This window comes from Neomonachus schauinslandi, chromosome 10 (assembly GCF_002201575.2).
Source record: "Neomonachus schauinslandi chromosome 10, ASM220157v2, whole genome shotgun sequence".
In the NCBI taxonomy this organism is placed as follows: Eukaryota; Metazoa; Chordata; class Mammalia; order Carnivora; family Phocidae; genus Neomonachus; species Neomonachus schauinslandi.
In genome coordinates this window covers 93,781,168-93,804,173 of record NC_058412.1, presented here as the reverse complement: position 1 = coordinate 93,804,173, position 23,006 = coordinate 93,781,168, and the positions used below count along the sequence as shown (strand labels likewise).

Sequence of the window (23,006 nt, the reverse complement as noted above, 5' to 3'; positions counted from 1 at the left end):
AGGTAAGCAACAAATATATTTTTACTATATTTCCCAGGTGATATTTGAGGTCATACTCACATTTTTAAAAATTACTTATTGTTACCTGAAATCCATATTTAACTGGGTGTCCTGTATCTTATCTGGCAACTTTACTCATTAGCCAACTCCCAGTGTGATGGAGTAGTTACTACTAAAACTAGTATGTAATATTGACAACCAGCACAGCAGTTGCATTTTTCTTTTGATCAGGTAGCATTTTTATTGGAGGACCACATGCATTCAGGAAAGTGCACATATCATCCCTACCGCTCATTGACTTTTCATACCCAAGCACACGCAGTAACCAGTACCCTGATCCCCTGATCAAGAAAGAGAACAGTCCTGGCCTGCAGGAGCACCTCATGCCCTTTCAGGCTCTATCCCTGGCCCAAGGGGAACACCATTCCAGACTTAAAACAGCATAAGTTTGGGGTGTCTGGCTGGCTCAGTCAGTAGAGTGTGCCACTCTTGATCTCTAGGGTGGTGAGTAGAGATTACTTAAAAATAAATAAATAAACTAAAAAAAAAATGGCTTAAGTTAGTATGCTCTGCTTTCAAACCTTATGTAAATGGGATTGGGCTGTATTTTTAAGCTTACAAAACTGTGTATGTATGGGGTGCCTGGATGGTTCATTCGGTTGAGCATCTAACTTCAGTTCAGGTCATGATCTCGGGGTCCTGAAATTGGACCCCATGTCAGGCTCTGCAATCAGCCCAGAGTCTGCTTCTCCCTTGCCTCTGACCATCCTCCCACTAGTGTTCTCTCACTCTCTCTCTCTCTCAAATAAGTAAATAAAATATTAAAAAAAAACACAACCGTGTGTGTGTGTGCATGTGTGAGAGAGAATGCTTACTCTGATTATTGGATTATTGTGTATAAATTAATGTTTTGGGGTACAGGAGACACTGCTGGTGCTCTGCCCATGATCCCTTGCCCTTGCCATTTCAGTTCCCACCAGCCTGACTTCCAACTACCAATACCTGCATTTCTCTTTCTGCAGGCTCTCCTTGGTCACTGCCCCTGGACAGGGAGTGCCAAGGATTAGCAGTCCTGGGTACAGCCCTCAACCAGTGACTGATGGGAGCAGGTGGATAAATACCCCAGCTCCCTCTCCCCTTGGGTGAGACAACGGGAGAGGTGCATTCTTCCTGGTCTCCCAGAACTCCCCACCAGGAATCAGGATTGTACCCCAGTTGCATCTACTGTAACTTGCTTCTTGTCTTCCTTCTATCACCTGCCTCACTTCCCCCAGACCCCAGCACTGTTTCCTAGAACCACCTCCCAAATAACCTTGGTGCACTGAAATCCTTGCCTCTGGCTCTATTTCTGGGTGGAGCCAAGCTCACACATCCAGTGACATGAAATTACCCTCAGTACCCTGCATTTATTCAACTGACTAGTACCTGGTGCTGGTACTTAGTGCTCCCAGATGCAGTGGTGAGTGCAGACTCTACACCCCGTCCTAGCATGGGCAGAGGGCTCCAGTAGCACAGCAGGCCACAGTCCTATGGCCACAAGTCCGGGATTTTCTTCCCCAAGGCAGAGCTAGCTGACTCCTTGTGAGTTCTGCTATGTGTGAGCACAGTCAGGGCTACCACATTTTGAAGGCCTACCAGGCAATAACTTGTATTTAACGTGAAAACAACTGCAGGTAATGTTTTGGATAATTGAGAAGGCACTCCAGAGTCCTGGGTGCTCCAGGTCATGATGAGCATCCGTGGTTATTGTTCAGTACAATCAATGAAGAACGAGCGTTCAAGAGATTACCGTCTGTCTGCACTGTCCTGGTGCGGCCTCATTTTTACTTAAATATATCTCCAATAGCAGCTTGTTTACTTGTCATTTGCTTTCCCCACATACATCTCAAAATGAGATTTCTTAGGAAAAAAAAAGTTAAACATATAAATGTTTGTGAAGATTAATAAGCAAAGGTTCACTGTATTTTGCAGAAGCATGGTCTTTTTACATGGCCTGATTGTTACGGTCCATTTCTGACAATAAACCAGAATGCAGGAGCCTTTTATATAAAAGGGTTTTTTTCCCGGGATCGAAGGATTTAAAAAGTGTACTTGAATAATGCACAGATAGCAGCGCCAAGCCTTCCCCATGGGAGGAAGACTCAGGTCAGGCCCTCGCCAGTTCTTGGCACCACTGGGTGTGCTCAGACTGGGTGGGGAATGCCCCAGAGCCCCATTGTTGCTCCACATCGTGTGGTTGCCTTTCCTGAGATAAGAATTGGCTGTAGAAATTGTGTCAGCTCAAAAGCTTGGAACAAAACTCATGTTATGATTTTTCAAATCCCTTTTCCGTGAAATCTGTGTGAAATAACAGTATTTCTGAGACGTTAGTTGTATGTTTTATGTCATGTAACTATTATGCTGTTCTGACTGCTTCAATAGTTTTTCAAAAAGGCAAAGCGCTTACAAGTCGAGGGTATTTGTGCCTTTTTAAAATGTGTCTGCAATGTCAGATTCTGCTGTTCATCGAGAAAAATCATCATATGTATTACATTATATATATTTACACTATATATTTGTGTATATGCTATGTGTGTATATTATCATATATATAAATAGCTGTATATAGATTTGCAGTATATATCCAGGAATATACAGAAAACATACCATTTTATCATAAACAATTACTTTTAACCTCCTAGAAGGAGCCAGAATTCCAGAAGATTATCAGTCAACATTTGAATAAAGGAGAATGTGTTTTCCTCTGTTTTAGAAGGGTGGTTTTTGTGTTTTTTCTTTTGGCATTATGACACTCTGAAACCAAATAAAATCATAAAAAGGAAACTAAAGCTGCATATTTAATAGAAAAAGTGTGAAATGCACTCCAGAAATAGAAAAGATGATCAAGAAATATCAAGATGAAATTTCAGTTGGGAGGGATTCCTAGAGCTAGGCGGGAAATAGAGCGTCTGCCTTTAATTTATGGGGGGAGTTTGCCAGCAATGGCCTTCTGTAATCTGCACCATCTGCATTATTGATTAATGAGGTCAAGGGCAGAACTACTCACTGTTGGTTTCCTCCCAGGAGCCCTGTTCTGGTCTCTTCGCCAGAGTGACTTCTCGGTCTTCCTTGCAGCCACTTTGCAAAGTGCTAAGGAGGTACTGTCCTCCCATAAGTACCCCCCCGCCGAGTTGGGTGAGACCTGCCAACAGATGACAAAGAGGCTCCCATTTTGATGAAGAGGTGCTAATAAATGTGTTCAGGATCAGAGTCCGATGGTTGCTGGCTTCCATCTAGAGATAAAACACCCTTCACCGAGAAGCAAAGGGAACCACTTAGACCCCATGCACCCCAATTTGTGGAAAAGTGAAACATTCAATCACCAAACAATGAGCTGTATTGAGATTTGTTTGTTTGCTTTAACTAAACTAGCTAGAGTAGTTTCCAATTTATTTCTCAGACTCTCTCCCTCCTGGAATACATCCATACCATATCCGTATCTGTGGTCCTTATGGTAACTCCTTTCTGCTTGGATTACTTGGCCTGAATCTCTTTAAAGCAGTATATATTTTAAATTGAGCTGTGGTCACTGCTTTTTTTGTCTCTCACCTGCAATTTTTCCCTCCTTTGGCTACCATCTCCAAAGTCATAGAGAAAAGATGATCTCTATGGGAGGCAATCACAAATGGGTGTCTGCTTTTCATCCCTGCCTGCAGTGAGGCATTGTGCCATGGTGTGAGGAGACAGGGGCCTGAGACCCTGGTTTCCTCCTGGTTCAGATCCCAACCCTTCCCACCAGATTGCTGGTCAGCAAGGATGACAGTGCCCACCTTACTAGGTCACTATAGGATTGAACGAGATAACCCTTCCTGATCTCCGGATTTGCAGAAAGTGTCAGGTAAATATTTGCTGTTGTGATGAGTGGCGGTCACAGAAGCGTAAGGTAGAGATAGACAGGAGGTCATGGTCAGGCTCCTCAGTGGTGCTTTAATTCCTTCTAGAGTGTGGAAAGTAATTATTCTCTGGTTTGACTCCTTCTTACTTGTCTTCCAGTTCATTGCTTCTATTGAAAAAAGTTGGTTTTGCTCAAGTGTGGGCTCTGAATCTAAAGCTAAATTTGATGATGGTCCAGCGATTGAAAGCTATTCTGGAGGATAAAATAATCACTACTCATCCAGAGTTGGCATGTAGGCTTAATGCGAGGTATATTTCTTGTAGCAGTAAATCTAAGTGGATAATTTGTATTATACTTTCTTATTTTTTAATTTAATTATACTTTAATTAATTTTTAATATGTACAGAGCTTAAAGAGGCAACCAGTTCTAAAAAGCTTATTATGAAAGACAGCTCTCTTCCGGTCCACCAGCACCATTTCCCATTCTTTTGACACAGTTGTGTTTTTTAAATGACATATAGTTGACGCACGACATTACGTTAGTTTCAGGTGTCCAGCATCAGGATTGGTGGGCATGTCCTCCAGTAGCTTTTTGAGAAATGATACATAGGAAGTAAAGGTTTTGAGACAGTTACACTTTTATTTTTATTCTTCTCTCACTCTTAGTGAATAGTTTGGTTGGGCACAGAATTTCAGGCTGAAATCATTTTCCTCTCTAATTTTGAAGGCATCACTCCATTGTCTTCTAGTTTCCAGTGCTTTTGTTCAGAAGTGAAATGTCATTCTGGTTTTGATCCTTTGTATGTAATCCCATTTCTCTCTCTGGTGGTTTCTAAGACCTTTTTCTCTGTGCCAGTATTCTGAAAATTCATAATGATATGCTTCAGTGTATTTTTTTTTTTTGGTCCATTGTACTGAACACTCAGGAGGCTGTTTTACTCAGAAAATGCACATCCTTAACTTCTGGGAATTTTTTAAAAATTATTTATTCAATTATTTTCTCTCTCCTGTTTTCTGAAAATTCTGTCTACAAGTGCCAGGTTTCCTGTTTCTGTTAAGGTGAGGGAGGTACAGTCACTGGTCTGCTTGAAGTGAGGGAGATAATTTGTGGATTACATTTTTTTTTTAAAGATTTTATTTATTTATTCATGAGAGACAGAGACAGAGGCAGAGGGAGAAGCAGACTCCCCGCGGAGCAGGGAGCCCGATGCAGGACTCGATCCCAGGACCCTGGGATCATGACCTGAGCCGAAGGCAGACGCTTAACCGACTGAGCCACCCAGGCATCCCGTGGATTACATTTTCAAATACTCTTTCAGTGATCCTATCTTCAGACCCTCCTTCACCCCTACTTCTAGAGCTTTGCCCACTGCCAGCTGAGTGGACCATCGTTCTTCTGCTTTCCAGCATCTGGGATGCCTGAGTGGTTCAGCTGGTTATGCGTCTGCCTTCGGCTCAGATCATGATCTTAGTGTCCTGGGATCAAGTCCCATGTCGGGCTCCTTGCTCAGACTTCTCCCTCTGCCTGCCACTCCCCCTGCTTGTGCTCGCTCATGCATACACACTCTCTCTCCCTCTCTGACAAATAAATAAGATCTTTGATCAGCTCATACACTCTCTTTTCCTTGGGGGTTTATGCCTTGTAAAAAAAAAAGTAAGGTATGGTGATTAACATAACAAAAAATTAAAAAAAAAAAAAACCCTTTACTATTATCTTGTTCTGGTATAACAAGAAAGAGCAAAGGTCATGGTATGTTTCCAGTCTGTTATCTTTAACCAAAAGCCCAAGTGATTTTTTTAAGGAAATTCAGAATTGATGTTTGCCACATGTTTTAAGTCCATTTTCCTAATCATCAGACACTGAATAAATATTCACAACCTTTTATGACCTGCTGGAAAATGGACAGTTCCAGTCCAATGTAAGCTATTCCATAGATGACCACGGATTCTAAGAGCATACAGTACAAGGAGAGAGCATGGTAAGAGGGCAAAGAATACTTTACATTCGTTCTAAAGTGATTTCTGTGGCATGAGCTCTCTTCTTGACAACCCCATCATCCATAACTTAGATCTGCAAATACAAGACCTAATAAGGCAAAATCAGCAACAGAAAAATACCTAAGTGTCCCTATAATAAGTGGAAGAATGTGTTCATAGGAGACCTCATTACTCATTTATGGTTCTATTTAAGTCCTACCTTTCATGTTATTTGAATCCAGAAAGCCTTTTCTGGTTTGACTTTGCCTGATCTTTTCTTTATAGACAGATACAGTCATCAGGGAGAAAACGGCTCCAAATGTTGTCTTGTCCCCGAATCCCTTTTTCTTATTGTCTTTGGTGCAGCATGTGGCTGTCATTGGCCCAGCCGACAGCTGACATTTGCTGTGTCCTTCTTCACTTATGAGGCCAAGGGCAAAGGCAACTAGACAGGTCCTGTGGCCGAGGGGTGGTTGACACTTGTCTTGGGAGGCAGGAGGGAGTTCTGGGTGACAGCCAGGAAGCACTTCCAACCCCATTCTGCAGACTCTTCCACCCTTCTTTTTGAGAGTCTGCCAAAATGGACCCACTCCACAAAGCAAAGAAAAAATAGCAGGTATCCCTCAAAAGGAGATTTGGGAGGACTTACCAAGGAGAAATGACTTTTCCTCCAGAACAGGGATCTTAACCTGGCGTCTGCAGCTCCCCACTTGCCAGCTGCCTCTCCTCCCCATGGCCCAGCCCTGCTCGTTGCCCTCCTTTGTCTCACCCAGGGGCCTCCTTCTCCTGCAGGAAGTCTGGACACAGCAGGCCAGGGCTGTCGTAGCCTCCGGCCGCGTGCCTCCTAGCCTCATCACAGCAGAGCCATCATATCCTTAAAGGGACATTGCCCAACTGCTAAGAATAACATTTTCTCCAGATAAATATGCAAATCAATGTTTTAAAAATTCTGACGAAACAAAGAGTCAGTTGCCGACAAGGACAGACATGTAATAGAGGGGAGAGAAGAGGGCGGCAGACTGGGCTTGTCCCAGCCCCTTGTGAAGGGCAGCGGCTGCCCAGCCCTGGGGCTCATTCCATGAGCCTGAGCTGCAGCAGACATGAAAGCCTTGACAAGGACACAGGGTACGTCACTCCTCCATCCCCTTGGCATGAGGGATGCTAAGGCTGGTGGGTTCCTGGGAGACACAGGTCTTTGATTCCACTTTGCTGAGCCTTCCTCATGCTGCCCAACAGCCTGGGACACGTCCACCCAAACTTCTATCCCCCCTTCACAGGGGTCAGACCCAAGGCGTGGTTGGGTGGCACTCCTACCTTCCCCCCTGGCTCCCTCCCCATTTCCTCTCATGAGTGTCTTCCCCTCACAAAACTGTTGCAGGTTTAATCCCATCTTGGAATCTGCCTTTCTCAGAAGATCCAGACTAATATGCCCAAAGACCTTCAGTAAATTCATATCGGCAGGCTGATTGACTGGGACTAGCACAGGAGACAGAAATACTAAGTTGTGTTCTCGGCTTATCACTGGCCAGAGCCACCATGAGCCATGCTTTCTCCTTCGCACCATCAAATATCCTGTTTCTTACTGTCTTTTGCCCTTTTCCTTCAGGTTGTGGCTCTTTCCTCCTGGTGCCTGCTGAGGGATTCAATCTACTACACGCTGTCTGTGGTGGCGCTCATTGTGGTAAGTGTGTGACACACCCCTCACTTGAGTCCCCTTGCCATTTGACTCTTAACTCCTCCTTCTCACCCCTCGGGATTATGTGCAGCTCCTCTGCATGGAGCAAGTTCAAGGTCTCTGGTGACAAATGAGCGAATGGATGTCTAGGCACGGAGGTGGCTTCTCTTTCTTCCGGCTGCTTTGATCACCCAGAACCCCGGAGTGATAGTTTGGTGCTCAGAACAGGAAGGTTGACTCTGGTTATCTGGTTCCATGAGAGTCCTCTGCTATTTTCCTGTGACTCCCTGACTATTCCCTCTCACTTTCTCACGGGCTCCTCTGGAACTCTCTTCAGCATCAGTGTCCCCAGGTTTGGACCTTACTTCCCCCTCTCCACATGCTCTCCCAGGACAGTGCCCATGGCCATTACCACCTTTGTGGTGGACACATCCACACTGTATTCTTGGCAATGGCATCCCCCTGAGCTCCAGTCACAGAGAAGCCCCTCTCTACTGGACATCTTCCTATCCCAAACTCAGTTTAGTGTGACTTCCCCAAGACTGGACCCTCTTTCTGTATTTCAACTCCCATTTCTCTCCTAGCCACCCAACCTGCGGATGATATTAAGTTGACCTTTCCCCCAATTCCACCTTCCTAATTTGGCTTCATTGTAGATTTTCATCTTGTAAAAATCTCTCCAGTGTGTCCCTTTGTAGCCCATTTTAGTTGAGGTTTTTTGTCTTTGGCCTGAACTGACACAGTCTGTTGCGTGTCAGTATGACAACGAGAAGCATTGCTGCCACCCACCCCCCCCCTTCTACCCCGAGGTGAGTCCTCAGAGTTGTCCAAGTGGTAGCTCTACAAAGAACATGCTTGTGGCTCCATGTCACCTGTGGGAACGATTCCAAACCCCTCAGCTTGGCAAGCCGAGTCATCCAGAAGAAGGGTGGTGAATAGGAAAGACACTGAAATGGGAGTTAGGACATCTGACTCCTAATCGTGGCCCCCTCCCTTCTGGCTAGCTCTAATGACCTTGGAAACATCAGTCTCCTCAAGTCATAGTTTTCTTACCTACAAAACAGGAATAGATCCACTGAAGTGTTTACTCCCCTATTTACCAAGTACTTGCCTGTAGGTTATTTGTCAATATCTATACAAATAAGTTGAAAGTGATGTTTAATACAAGACTTTCTACAAGGAACCTGTAGATATTTCAGCCAACAGCAGTTCCTGACAGTGAAGATCTTGGGTATACAACCACAGTCCCCTCATTCCAGGGGCCATTGATAATCAGAAGGGTCAAGACCTGCCCAAGCAGCAGAGCATACAGATCCACCATGTTGGAACTGAAGATATGCCTCCTCTGTTGAACTTCCGGTTGGTAGACTTAAGAACACGCCTGGATTCTATGTTCTCATTCTCAGTTACTACCTGTAGGTAATGGTAATGGGTAAGGTATGATCACCCCAAATCTAGAAGACTCTTCTGTTCACACAGAATTCTCAAACACTTGTTGCAGCAAGCTTTGTCCTGTGACGTGGGAGCCCACGTTGATCACATGCACCCTCTGCTCTCCTGCCTTTGGGGTAATTTAGGATGGCTTTGGAAGTTACTGTTTCAAAAGGCATGGCTTGGGGATGGCATAAATGGATGCAACTCTCTGTTTTACTGAATTCTGGAATGAGATGACCATTCCCAGAAAGAAGAGGTGATGAGGCGGAAGGCAAAGATCTCCCCGGAGCATGGACTCAGCATGTCCACTCCCAACAGTGAATTGCCCACACTGGCTTCTTTCTCTGTTTTCAGCACAGATGCCTCTTGGACTCTGTGTGAAATAACTTGTCTTGGGTCGGATTTATCTGAATATGCCCAGGATTTAAAAAAAAAAATGTAATTGTTGCTAATGATGTGTGAGGAAGTAAAGAGTTTTGCTTCTTTGGGCTGCAGGTGATGCTCACCCAAGTGGGGTCTTAAGCAAAGCTGTCCTCTGCCCCACGTGTGGCCCGTGAATCACAGAGCTGAGCCAGCCAGACACCCAGGCTGCCGCAGCTCTGTATTTCCCTCAGATGGGCAACAAGATGCAAAAGCCAGTGACTCTGCTGTTACCTGCAGATTTGGACTGTGTATTTACAGCCTAGCTGTGAAGGCTAGAGTTTTCTGATTTTGAGAAAAATTACATTTCTCCACTGTTAGGAAGTAATGGCAGAGATAAAGCTTGAGTCCTCAGGGTTTGGTCTTGGTTCTTCTTATTTTTACCCATATTCCGCCAACTTCTGTACACCCTGGAAACACCAAGCATGCTTATCTAAAAAGTGCAACCCAGAGATCTTAATCCAGTAAGTTCTGGGGTAGGACACACGAAGTTCCACTTGAGCCAGATCTGCCCTGCCCCTCAGGGGATTCCAATGCACCACACTCACTTCCAGAAACTCAACTGCAAATACAGTTGGGCACCATTTCCTTGGGATAGTCACCTGCTGTGTGATGATGATCGCTTCCAGAGGAAATGTTGAGATTCTCCAACACAAGGCATCATGGCAGCTTGTTTGTCTGGATTGCTGACTGCTGTTCATTCTCAGGGTCATTTTCACATGATACCTAAAACCGGGGTGAGGAGTAGAACAGTGTTCCACACAGAAGCACAACATTTAGCGAAGTGCATTTCTCAACGTCCCCAGATCTCAACGTCCCCAGGCTGCTACTTGTTTTTGTCAGGGTGTTCTATTCTCCTCTTTCTGCATTTTCCCCAAATGTTAAGAAAATCACTTTTCTTCTGGCCTTCTTTATAGAATAGGCTTCTCTAATAGGACCCTGCAGTGGGCACTTAAAATTCCTGTATTTAAACACCTTCCTCCTATCCACAAAGAATTACCAACCATCTGTACAATTTATTTTAACTATTAGGGTTTGGTTTGGGGAGCGGTTGTTTTTTTTTGTTGTTGTTGTTTTTTACACTGTTGCCCTTTTTATGGTTCTGAAATGTTTAGGAGACAGAATTCCCAGTTTCCGGAGGTGATGCAGTAAAGAGCTTGTTCACCTAGAGGGCAAATCTGGACTAAGTGGGTGCATGAGAATCACCTAAGTGGGACCAGATGTCGTTTCTTTGTACAACCCTGTGAGAGCACCTACAGCCCCTTCAACCCCATGAAGAGGAACCCCAAGGATGAACCATGGGGCCGGGGGACCCAGAGAACAGGGGAGAGAGCTATGGGAGGGATGCTCATACTGCTGGGCCAGGAGAGTGCGGACAGTCGCGATTACCTGGGTCTGAAGCAGGTCTGAGCTGGAGAAGACCAGAGGGCAAACACACACGGAAAACAACAGAGCTTAAGACTGGTAACTTAGAGACGAGAGGCTCGTTCCCTTGGGCATTTGGGTTTTACCTACCTTGGCTCTGTGCTATTTTCTGGTGGGTTTGGTGTTGTCTTTCAGGGAGAAAGCAGAAGAAATTAGGAACGTGTTACTGTCGAAAGCAGTTATGATATCAAAAACATGCAGTGTGTGTCTCTCTGCCCTTCCTGCCCCATCAGGCATCCCCCCTTTAGCCCTGGCGACATCCTGTACAGCGAAGCCTCAGGCCCTGGGGAAGCTGGACGAGGCCCAGCAGACTCACCCCATGACTGGAGTCTCTCTCTGCAAGACAAGTGTCACCTTTTAGGTCCTGAAAGCATTCTGGGTTCTTTGCAGCATGTCCTTGTGTGCATCTACCCAGCAGATAGTCTGCACATCCTTACAGACCCTCTTGCTGCTTCTCTCCCATTCGAGTGACCCACCCCCGACCAATGTCCACCACCACAGGCAGCTCTGCCTAGCCCTACCCTTTCTCCAAATTCCAGCAGGCCAGGCAGCTCTTTTATTGAAATGTTACTGTAATTTACATAATCATGTAATTTACATAAATGCAAATGATTCATTACATCCTCCATCTAACAGCTGCCCTAAAAAGGAATACTTTATTTTTACTCTCCATCTCTGCTTTGAGATGGGGGATTGTGAGCAGTAAGAGAAGGGAAACCTCCTGGGGGAGTGGATAGGCCTCGGAGACAGGTTCGGATTGCTGAACTGGCTCACAGATCCAGAGTCAGGAGTGCTGCCTACCCAGAGAGGGGGCAGGTGGGCCACTGGCACCAGCTGGGGGCCCTCTGGGCCCCCTGAGCATGGGCACAGCTGCGAGGCCCCTCCGAGGTAACGCTTCCCTGTCTTCCTCCAGGGGGCTGATCGCAGTCCCCCCTCTTGAAGTGATTTTGCGGGGACAGAGAGAGAGACAACTTAGCTGGCCCAGCTGCCAGAGGTGGCCTGGGCGGCATCATCCAGTGGTGTAGCCACTGGGCACATGTGGCTATTGAGCTCTTGAAATACAGGGAATGAAACCAAGGAACTGAATTTTAATTTAATTGAAATTTATGTAACCACGTGTGGCTAGTGCACACCATACCAGATAGCACAGTTGTAGAGAGTAGATCCATCCGGAGAAAATACATGCACATTCTCACAGGCATCCCCGAGTTTTAACCAGCATACACTCGATACTTACCACAGGCCTGGGTACGATGCTGGGTCTGTCCATGAAGAATTTCCAGTTCAATACTCACGACTCTGCAAGCTAGCTAATTACATGAGTCCCATTTTATAGATGGCAGAACTGAGGCCCCAGAAATTCAGGGATTTGCCCAGGGTCAGGGAGCTGCAATAGCTCAGGTTTACCAGAGCAGGTGTCTAAAATGGTACATCTCCACCCTCCCCCACCCCCGGCCCTGGCAAAGAATTCGGATTTCCCCTCCAGTAAAATCTGCCTCTTCATCTTTGAAATCATTCTGATTTACCCTCACCTGCTGTGCAGACCACCAGTTGAGAGGCATGCCTGCTGCACTTACTTCACATGTTTAGACTGAAGGGAATAGCTTCTGCCTTCCCCCTCCTGATTCCTCTTTCCTTAAGACCGCTGATCGTAAATGATCCAGAATCTTATGTCACCCTATCCATGATAGAAAAGACATCTATCTCACAGTAGTTGATGACTGTCCTTCCCCACCCCCCATCCCCGCCTCCACACTGGCCTCCATCCAGGGCCCTGCCCCCCTGGCTCACCACCCTCCCTTCTTGGACCCCTTCCTTGCAGGGAGTTAGCCTCTTCTCTCTGATTCAGCAACATTCATGGTACCCCTTGTTATATCTCAGCTCTCCTTCTGGGAAAGCGAGAACTAACCACGGTAGCTAGAAGATTCTCAGAGGGAATGAATGTGAGAATTTTTTAAGTTCCTTAAACAAGTCAGCTGTGGTCATACAAAGGGTCGCCTGTGTCCTTATCCCTGCCACTCAGAGGAAGAAGAGCGTGCTCTAAAGGCTGCTGGGGTGTACCAGGAAGCTGGGCCTTCCTTGCTCTTGGTCCTGGAGCAGGGACGTGGGACAGGCAGACTGTGGGATGCACAGAGGACCCTCTTCTCTCTCACAAGGAAAATGACTTGGAAGTTTCAGTTATATGCCTGTGTTTGGTTTCGCACTGCTCAGCAAATATAGCCCTTTGGGTTTGGCAACTATCCTCCCCTGTATCCTAAATCCATCCCCTTATCTGCTTTCCTTCATCCCATAACCTGCCTCTTCATATTTATGTGAGGTGACCAGCTCTGCTCAAGCCCTGCCTTGAGGTAGTCCTTATCTCCTACCCTCCTGCAGCCCCCACCACTGTCGTGGGCTGGCTAGAGATCCTGAGGTCGAAACTCGTGTTTAACTTTCAAGTGTAAACCATATTGGTGCTTAACAGCAGCTTTCCAGTGCATTCCATTGGATTCCTCTCCTCAGAAGGAACGCCATATGCACCCCCAGTCCCCAGAGCTGAGGAAGTCAGAACTCCCATTTGGGCCCATCTCCTGAGGGAGCCTCCATGCTGTTGAGTGTGAAGTCGGGGGAAGTGCAGTTTCCATTTCCAGCTAGGGAGGGACGATTTTTCAGGATTTTAGTGTCTTGAAAGAGAATGGTGGTGTTGATTGTCTCCTATTACTTTCGCTGCTTAAAATTCTAATGGTGCCAGTGATTATAACACAAGCTATGGAAATTGTAGGTTCTTCAATGCACCCGCTTCTGCTCCATGGTTACAGCGTAGAGTAAGCCACTCCATGGACTGACACACAATGTGGGGACAGCCACCTGCCTCCCTGCTCAGAAGCCAGCCCTGCTGTCTGCCGCCCGCACACCTGGGCGACCCCTGGCCCGTGTTTTCCCTGCTCTTCCGTCTTGAGCAGGCCACTTCCTTAACAGTTCCTTGGGATGCTTGGTCATCCAGGGATTCACCTGCCTGAGGTAAGCCCGTCTCTCTTAGAAGAATTCTAGAGGAGACACCAGGGCTGAAAGCTGGTTTCCATGGTACCCAACTATTTCTCTGAGGCCTGAAGGAAAAGAGTGGTTTGTTGTTTTCAAATTCGCTCCTGCATGTTCACATTTAGCTTGTCTGTGGAACACGTGGAAAGCTTAAGGGTGAAGCCAGAGGTAGCTTTGGATGAACCATATTGGGGTCAGAGAGCAGGTCCCCTGACCAGCTGTGTGCAGCAAATCTGGAGCCCAGATACCAGTTAGCACCATCCGCATGTGGTCACGGGGGGCAGCACCAAACACAACAAGCAAAGCCAAAGAGCTACTTTCGCAAGCAAGACTTGTTTTCAGAAACCCAACTGGGATAAGGGCGAGTCCGTTCCAAAGGCCACACAGCAGGTCCCTCAATTGCAGCATATCCTGGGGTTTGAGTGGTGGCATGAGTTGAGGGACCTGCCCCGCGAGGGACCTGGATCGTGGGATGGCTTCCTTTATTTAAACTCAGAACGTGTCCTGCCTCCAGAACGTTGGCTGAAGACTCCGTTAGGAAGCCTTCTGTCTTGAGGTGTTTACCCTCTTTCCAGAAAGTTTAATGGAGCCTTGAAATGGACTTGATCTGACTTCCTTCCAATCCCCCTCACTGCCTTGGCAGAGTGGACAAGCAGAGGGTAGGACGTGAGCACCACCTAGTGGTGACCAGGTGGAAGTGGGGGCCCAATTTCTTGTTTCTGACAAGTACCTATATAAATGATTTCAGGGGGTTTTCTACCCTATTAAGGCCGCTGTAAGGTGTGGGACAGTTGTCTCGTCTTCTTTTACCCACAGATAGAACATGGAAATAAAGAAGGATATGCAACATTTGTCTATAAAATGGAATAAAATAAAATATCTGTTAGCAAAGTAACATCCATTCCCTGAAACCATCAGCAACATCAAGTGAGAAAGTCACCTGTCCTTGTCATTTTAGGACTTTTCAGACCGAGTGATTCCAGCATTCCGTCAGGGTGGTCCAGGAACTAGAAGGAACATCCTGTGAGCAGTGTCAATTTCCTCATTTTCAGTCTTCTGAGTGGGGGATGATCAGTGGCTCGGCCTCATCCAGGTGTCACCAGCAAGGCCCAGACGCATTCATAACTCACCATCCCCCTCCTTTCCCACCACCAACAATCCTCTTTCCATGTAGATTTTCCTAAAGTCCTGACTTCTAGTTCCTTTTCTCTATTTTACTGTTCTTTTTTTGAGTCCTCTCATTCTTCCTCCCAATTCTCTAGAAGAAGTCAGATAAATTCCAGGCGGTGTTTGCTCATTAGCCACCAGGCAGCTGAGGGCTTCTGACTCTGAGTGGTCAGTGAGGGGGTGCCCCTGCGTCAGTTATATGGAGGCTTCCAGATCATCTTCATTTGTTAAGATGTGTAGGGAGACCATGGGCAGTTCTCCTTGTCTGCCTCCCTCAACACCGTTCCCACCCCTGACTTCCCTGGCCACCGCCTCTACCTAAGCTTCAGACTCATGATGTTCTGTCCTTAATTGTGTATCTAGTCCAGACCCCACTATTCCCTGATTTATTGTGTCCTCTGTAAATTCCATTCTCATTTTGGGATCCTTTGCACAGTTCAGCCTATACTGATTTTTCCCCATTGATATGATCGCTGAAATAATCGCTAAAGACCCATTGATCTGTGCCCCCACCTGTCACTCAGATGGCATAGAATAAGGGCTTCCTGAAAGCTGCTTTTATATTATAGGGTATCACCTGCCTTCCCTGATAGACAAAAATTAAATTGGCGCTTTAATAAAGTCTTTACCAGTATCTCGTGCTCTCTTAAGTGGCCATGAATTGATTGCTCCAGCACAATGCTCAAGACTGATACTAAATAAACTTCAATTAATAGAAACATTTTCCAATTTAAATCATTTGTTCTTTTCCCTGATTTCTTGACGATTTTTTTTTTTAAAGCTGGGGGTGGTACAAAAGGATCCGTGAATGCCTTCCAGGGGTGGACTGCATACCATCCAACCTGGATCGCGGGATGGCTTCCTTTATTTAATTCTCTTCCCATTCTGATTTGACATTTTCATCCAAATGTCAACCTGTTGAATCTGATAACAAGAGTCACAAAGCTGCTGAAGCCAACGTCTTCTTCAATGTCTTGTCAGGAACTGTGAGCTACAAATAAGTGGGTCCCCTTTCTTCTCATCTTCTCTTTGCAGCTTTGGGATAATTGGAGAGAGGTCCTCTCTGGTGCCTTCAGAGCCACACCTGTTCAGCTGTGCGGTTTTCTCTGCATGTCTCACAGCTGCTGCTTATTATCATCTCCAGGGACTGAAGCGATGCCCACGTCTTTGGTTGAGTTTACAATCTCCATGCCATAATGACCCCTTGCACCCAGAGGTTTTTGCCTTGGAATCTCCAGAGGGCCACGGGCCCTGAAAGAAAAGCGCTAAGAGCTGGTCGTACCCAGAGCAGTCGTATCCCGTGAAGGTGGAAAGAGCGAGCTATGAAGCAACCCTCAGCTTCCACTTGTTTTCAACAGCGTGCCTTCGAGGCACAGAAATGTGTCATGGAAAGAAGACTTAAGAGCCAGGCCTGAGTTCTAGAACCAGCTCTGCAGCTAAATGAGCACCCTCAGGAAAACTCGTGTTCTCTGCGGCTCCATTTCCCCATATAAATCAAAGGGCCAGGATGACACCACTTTAATCCCCAAAGTGAGAAGGGATTTGGGCTCTGGCTTAAGGGGGAGGCAGATCTCAGTTTGGCACTGGTCCCTCTTTCCAGCCGCCTCTGACCCTTGCGAATCTCCTTGAACAAAAGGGCAGGCCCGTGGCTCAGGGCATGGGCAGCCTGCGGGGCCCCGCTGGGGTGTGCAGTCACTGTCGTCACTGCATTGACTTCCCACCCTCTGCACAAGGGCGGCAAGTGGAGTGGAGTCTCTGATTCTGGTTGTGATGCAGAGTTTTCTTTGAAAGTCAATTCTTTTAAGGAAACAAGTCAACCGAAAGAAAAATATTGAGTACATAGAAATCCGAGGGCTTGCCTAAAAGCTTGAAGGTGCTGTAGAGTGCCCAGAGACGTGCAGACGTCTTACAGGTGGCCCCCAAGTGGCTGATGTTTGGAAGCACCCGCCAGGCTCCCCTATCCCCTTCCAGATCTAAAATTCGACAGCGCATGGTGCTCTGCACAGAGGGGTGGTCGTGCTTCCCTGCCCCTCCACCGTTGGACAGAAGTTGCAGAAAGGAAGGGATGACCCTGTGCTTCTCCCCTCCGCAGCGTGCCGCCCCAGCCTGCCAACAGCACCTCCTTCCACTAACATTAGCCAGAAACAGAACCAGCACAGAGGGAAGTTTATCTGCAGATTATTCTGGTTGCAGGCCAGCCGCAGCCGGATCCCCGCAAAGCAGGCTACGTGGGGGGGACAACGTGCAGTCGTAAAGTGTGTGCGTGTGCGCGCGGATTTTGCGTGCGCGTGCGTGCGTGCGTGCGCGTGTCTAATCGTCTGTCCTTTTTATTTTTTTTACAGTTCATTTATGACGAACAAGTTTCCTGGTAAGTGCCTCTTTTTCCCTTCCAGTTTCCCCTGGCTGTGTTGCGGAGCCGAATATATGGAAGACCAGTCAGGGTTTAGAAAGAAAGGGGAATGTCGGGGCAGCTTGGAACAACCAGCACCTCTTGGGACCCCTCTGTGGACCTCAACAAAGACATTAGATTAGCTTTCACAGAGCAGAGACCTTTTCCCCTGGGCTGGGGTGGTGGCCTTCCATTTGGGAGGCTAATATCCCACTGTCTTTGTCACCCAGGTTAGTGACAAACTTAGCTGGCCTGACTCAGCTGGCCTCCTGCAGTCAGTCATTTGCTGGGCCCTGGTTAGGATTTGACTGGTCTTTACAAGTCGTATCCAGACCGCGTTGGCATATTCCAAATACCATGTATGTCTCGGGAACCAGAGATGGAGGCACTTCCGTTATCCTTGGCCCATTAAAGTTGTGCCTGACATTCAAGACGATCTTAGATCTCTGAAAAATCAGTGACTTTTTTTTTTTTTGATAGATACAAAACTTTAGCCAGGTTACGTCTATGGGAACATTTGCATTTGGGTCAACTACCCAAATCCCCATTTCTCAGGTGGGTTTTGAGCAAGTCAGATATCTTTGGAATAGAAATAGAAATTGGGTGTGTTGTGCATTCTTGCTTCATTTTTCTCAAATATTTAATCTGTAGATATAGAGAAATATGAAATCGCATCTTAGGGATAGTGTGGCAGTGTAGCTAGGTAAGTAGACCAACTTGCGTGGTATTGTTTAAAGCTAAGAGTGAGCCTTTGTCAAAATGCGCACTAGCCCTTTGTGGGAGTGACATCTCTTTGTCTTAGGATCTCTGATTTTCAGAATTTGGGCATGGTAGAGGAACTTGCCCCATTGATGGTAAATGTGATTCACCATGCCAAGGTATTAAAGTGTAGTTTTGCCAGCTCTCCTCTGTCCAGGAGGGGCAAGGAGGAGGCCACTAGGAGAACTTGCTTTAAGATGCATCATCTTTATATCAACCCATTAAAAAACAAGAAGGTCTTCTTTGAGAAGCCTGGACCAGCAGGCTAAAAAGGATTAAGATGTCTGGGAGCACCTCAGGTCAGAGGTGAGGGAGAACCTCTTCATGGGATCTGCCTGGACAAGGTCGCCAAGCAGAGTGGTGACATCTTCCCTCCATGTCCTTGGGGATGAAGTGCAGCACAAGAAAACTTACAAAACTATCCTCACTCCAAATGATGGCACACTTAGCACAACCACCGCTCTGCCTTAGCAAACAGTAGTTGCTTACGTGTTGTTCAGTGTTGCTACTCTTAACTCACAACACTGCCATAAAGACAAGTTATGATTGCAGTCAATCTCAGAAATTTTTCTGCTGTTTTTACACAGAAAACCTTAAGAAAGAGGATAGCTATGGTGGTTTACTGTTGGTTTTTCTTAGAGAGAGCTCTCTCTTTTCTCTACCTCCCTGGCTTTGCTGATGAAAGCAGGCCTATTTCAGTCCTCAGAATGTCTTTTAGGATCTTTCAGATGGTGTGGATCAAGAAAGGGAGAGACTGTTTCCTCTGCATTCCAAAGGCCAAATCTCCTGTGGATGTACGAGGTTAGAACCCTGGGTTCTGGGTTAGAACCCTGGGCCTGCGCTGAAGGGTTCAGGGTCTGAGGTCCTTGGGCCCTCAGCCTGAGCACTGAGGCTCCCACATGGAGGAGACAGGAAGGCCATGAATGAATGAGTTGCAGATTCCCAAGTATGTTTCGTTCCAGCCTGGGCTGGATTAGAATCCTAACTCGTGCACAGGAGTAGCTGCAGGGAAGAACAAGGGGGAGGCTTCCTGGCACCAGGACATCATTCCCAGACTGCTGGCCTGTTACGTAATTATTGTTATTATATGGATGCGCTGACGGAGGACATTCTTCACATGAGTGAGGCTGAGAGATTAAAGTCTGCGCCACTGGCCCATAACTGCTCTGGGACTTCCAGGGATCTCAGCTCCTCATTTAAATGCAAAATATATTGAACTTTAAGGTATTTTTCACTGTCCACCGAAAATACTGGGTATTTTTCGTACCCTGCCAACCACAAGCATTTGTTTTGCTGAAAGGGTGTGTCTAAGAGCTGACTTCTCTGATTTCTCCCTTTAACACCAGATTCTTCAACCTGTGCAATTAAAACACAGCAATACTTCACAAATACCTTTAACAGTGAATTCTATTCCTTGTTGTAGAACATTCCATCATGTCTTAGCGATTTCCAGGGCGGTAACCAATTCATCCCAAATCCTCAAAAGCAAACTAATTTCACTTGTGTATCTTTTGAAATGAGAGTACTCTGTAGGACTAAAGGAGCCTTGTTGAGTACAATACACAGGGGCAAGACTTCCCCATCATCCACAGCTCAGATGCCTTTACCACTCCTGAATCAGCATTCTGCAGCAGATCTCAAGCAGCCAGGGAAGGGCAGGCAAAAGGCTTTTACAGCAGAAAACCAGCTCCAGTGGGTTAAAGAAACAGTGGTTTATTTTTCTTACATAACAAGTACCCCAGCTGTTGGTGTACGATGGCTCCGCATTTCTCTTGGCCTCTCCCTCATGGTCCCAGGAGGGCTGCTGCAGTCCCAGGCATCAAGTTTAGATTGAAGGCAAGAAGGAGGAAACAGGAAGAACACCTTTCCACCTTATATCTCTTTGGTCCCCACTATGGCCAGGTGGAATAGAATTACAACTCTAGATCGATCATGATTTATTCTGGAGATGGGCCCACCCTCCTTCAGATCCAGTAGTCCTCATTTGCTGTCTCAACCTCGTCGGCTTCTATTAGCAAACAAAAGGCAGGTGAATATAAGTTTGGTGCTTTTCAGTTAGATAACTACCCCTAAAGACATTTAAAATAGGAAGCATCAGAGATCCACCAAGTATGAAGGATGTTCAACCTGAATCCATAATGACAGCTCAGCAAGGCCCACAATATTGCCGGAAGGAATTTGGACTATGTCTTCAGTGAGTCTGAAGGCCTGACAAGAAAACAAAAGGATCCAGGTTGATGTTCTTGTTTCTTCTTTGAACCTCAAGCTGTAACTTTGGGAGAGAAAAGAGAGCCTGGGGACATGACCTGGAGAATATTTACCTGTGTGGCACTTGGAACCAGCATTGAATGTTCTGGACCACAGTTAGGAAAGCAGAGCCATGCCCTTTGGGTGAGAATGGGGAGGAACAGGGAATAAGCTTCCCAATACAGGAAAGAACGATCTTTGGCAGGAGAACCAGGGGCCAGTTGAAGGTGGTTCCAAATGGAAGTTTGCGGGAAGGGAAAGAACAAACCCAGATCATGCCACAAGACCAGGTCCTTGGAGGACAGTGGATGAGCTGTGGTCAGGAGAGGCAGGTGGAGAAGTGTCCCTGGGTGGGGAGGGGGGAGAAGGGGGACAAGAGCTGTGTGACTTTAGAAGTCTGCATGTGGAATCTGTCCAGTTCCACCCCTGTTTTCTAAACACCTCCTGAATGTGAGGCTCTGTTCCAGAACCAGAAATAGAACACAGAACCAAACTCGGCCCTCACCTTGGGTTCTCTGGGACTAGAGAGGAGGCAGACAGTAGACATGTAATCACGGGGTCATTTGGAGACACTCATGGCATGGGGAGGGCGGGGGCGGGGGGTATCCCTGGGACTCTGAAGAGCATTGAGCCAGGACTGGATCAAACACTCAGGCCCTAAAGCAGAGAGGACAGCAGCTGGCTAGTATCAAGGCCTCACAGAGCCTCGTGTATTTCCTCTGGAGCAACCACTGGGTGAGCCCTGTCTGGGCGCCCACCAAGCAAACCTGAAATGTCAGCAGAAGCAGAGAACACCCATCTCATGGGCATCCCTGAAATCTAACAAAAGAGAACTTTACTTGAACATTGCAATGGAAGGGCTTGTTTTGAGGAAAAAAAACAAAAAGGCCTAAAGGAATTAGAGAGTATCCATCTACCTGTTTACAAAGTGCTGGACTTCATTCAGCATAGATGAAATATTTCACGTTGTGGGTCTGTTTCCTGGTGACCCCTTCCTGAGTCTATTAAAATGCATCCAAGTTACATGGCATCCCTTTGGATCTCAAGTATCTCTGCCTTCAAAATGAACACTGAATAAGCCCCATTTTTCCCAATTAATTTTATGCCACACATACACTGGTTTCAATAAGGACCATGTTCAAGAGGTGTTTTGCAACTGAAAATGGATTTCTTTTAAAGGTTTTATTTATTTATTTGAGAGAGAGCAAGAGAGAGAGAGTGAGAAACAGCATGAGAGGGGAGAGGGTCAGAGGGGGAAGCAGGCTTCCCGCTGAGCAAGGAGCCTGTTGTGGGACTTGATCCCGAACTCCGGGATCATGACCTGAACCAAAGGCAGTCACTGAACCAACTGAGCCACCCAGGTGCCCCTGGAAATGGATTTTAAAGGAAGTCTCACCCTGTACAGATGAGCTGAGGGCTGCTCTGTGCTGTGGGGAGAGGAGAATAGTGGGCCCCCAGGGAGGGAAGGCGAATCAGCTGTCAAGGGATCTGTTCTGAGTCTCTGGAAAATGAGAAATGGGATAGCTGAGGTGGGGGTCAAGTATGAGGAGTGCTGTCAAGTGACTGCCTGAAACAGGCATTAGTAAGGAATGAATAAATAAACAAGGGAAGCACAGACAGGTCAGTGGTTTAAAGAACATACACAAGGTCATGTGATAGAAAGTGAAGGAGTAGGCAGGGAAGACATCTTGGAGGACGTGACATTTCCACGGGCATTTGCAGGATAAAAGGGGCCAGCCAGGGAGTGAAGGGAAGAGTATTCTTGGCAGGAGGAATAGTGAGTGCAAAGGCCCTGTGGAGAAGGAAAGAGCTTCTGGCATGTGCAAACGAAGGGAGGCCAGTGTGGTGAAACACAGAGGGGGCACAGACAATTGGACGAAGCAAAAGAACTGGGTTTTACAGAGAAAGGGCACCTTTTGTTTTTTCTTCTCAAGTGTGTTGGGAAGCAGCTGGAGAGCTTGAAACAGAAGAATGACATGATCAAGTAGCCTTGCAGACACCAGTTCAGAGCTGCCGTTCAGGTGGCCTGGCGGGTAGCAGTGCAGAGGGCAGAAGCCAACAATTCAGGAAATATTTTGGACGTGGGGTTCTGAGGGATGTGAGGCGAGGGTCAAGGAGTGCTCCTGACTGATTTCCAGATCTGGAGCTTGACCGGGCAGGGAGTGGTACAGTTGACTGAGGTGGCAAAGCCCAGGGAGCATGAAGCCGGGAAGTAGGAATTCCAGATTCCGCTCCAACATGCGTTTAGACGCCACGTGGAGAAACCATGCTGACCATGGGTATAAGCCCCTGCGCTGGGGAGAAGTGCGGGGTGGAGGTGTCGGCTAGTGTTTACAGCAGGATGATGAGATGATGTCATCTAGGTAAAAAGAGAAGAGGGTCCCATATTTGGAGTTTCACCTGAGGAAATGGAGGAGGCGGAAGGAAGGAGAAGGTAGGGGGATGACAGGAGGAAAAGCAGCCGTGCGGCCTCTCAGAAGTCGGGGGAAGAGCATGTTGCATGCAGGAGGACAGGTGGTCAACCTTCAGATGCTGCAGGGAAGTTGAACAGGGTGGCTGAGAACCATCCCTGGGCGCGTGCACATGGAGGTGGCTGGTGCCCTGGACCAGTGTGTCAGAGG

At 46.9% G+C, this 23,006-nt stretch overlaps 1 protein-coding gene across 1 annotated transcript in view; it reads left to right on the top strand.

Moving 5' to 3' along the window:
* SLC24A3 (solute carrier family 24 member 3) overlaps positions 1-23,006 on the top strand; it is a 501,442-nt gene that overhangs the window by 428,237 nt on the left and 50,199 nt on the right. The window contains exons 7-8 of the mRNA XM_021700716.2: positions 7,458-7,532; positions 17,333-17,358. Of these exons, the coding sequence (XP_021556391.2) occupies positions 7,458-7,532; positions 17,333-17,358 (101 nt within the window). The remainder of the gene's footprint in view (positions 1-7,457; positions 7,533-17,332; positions 17,359-23,006) is intronic.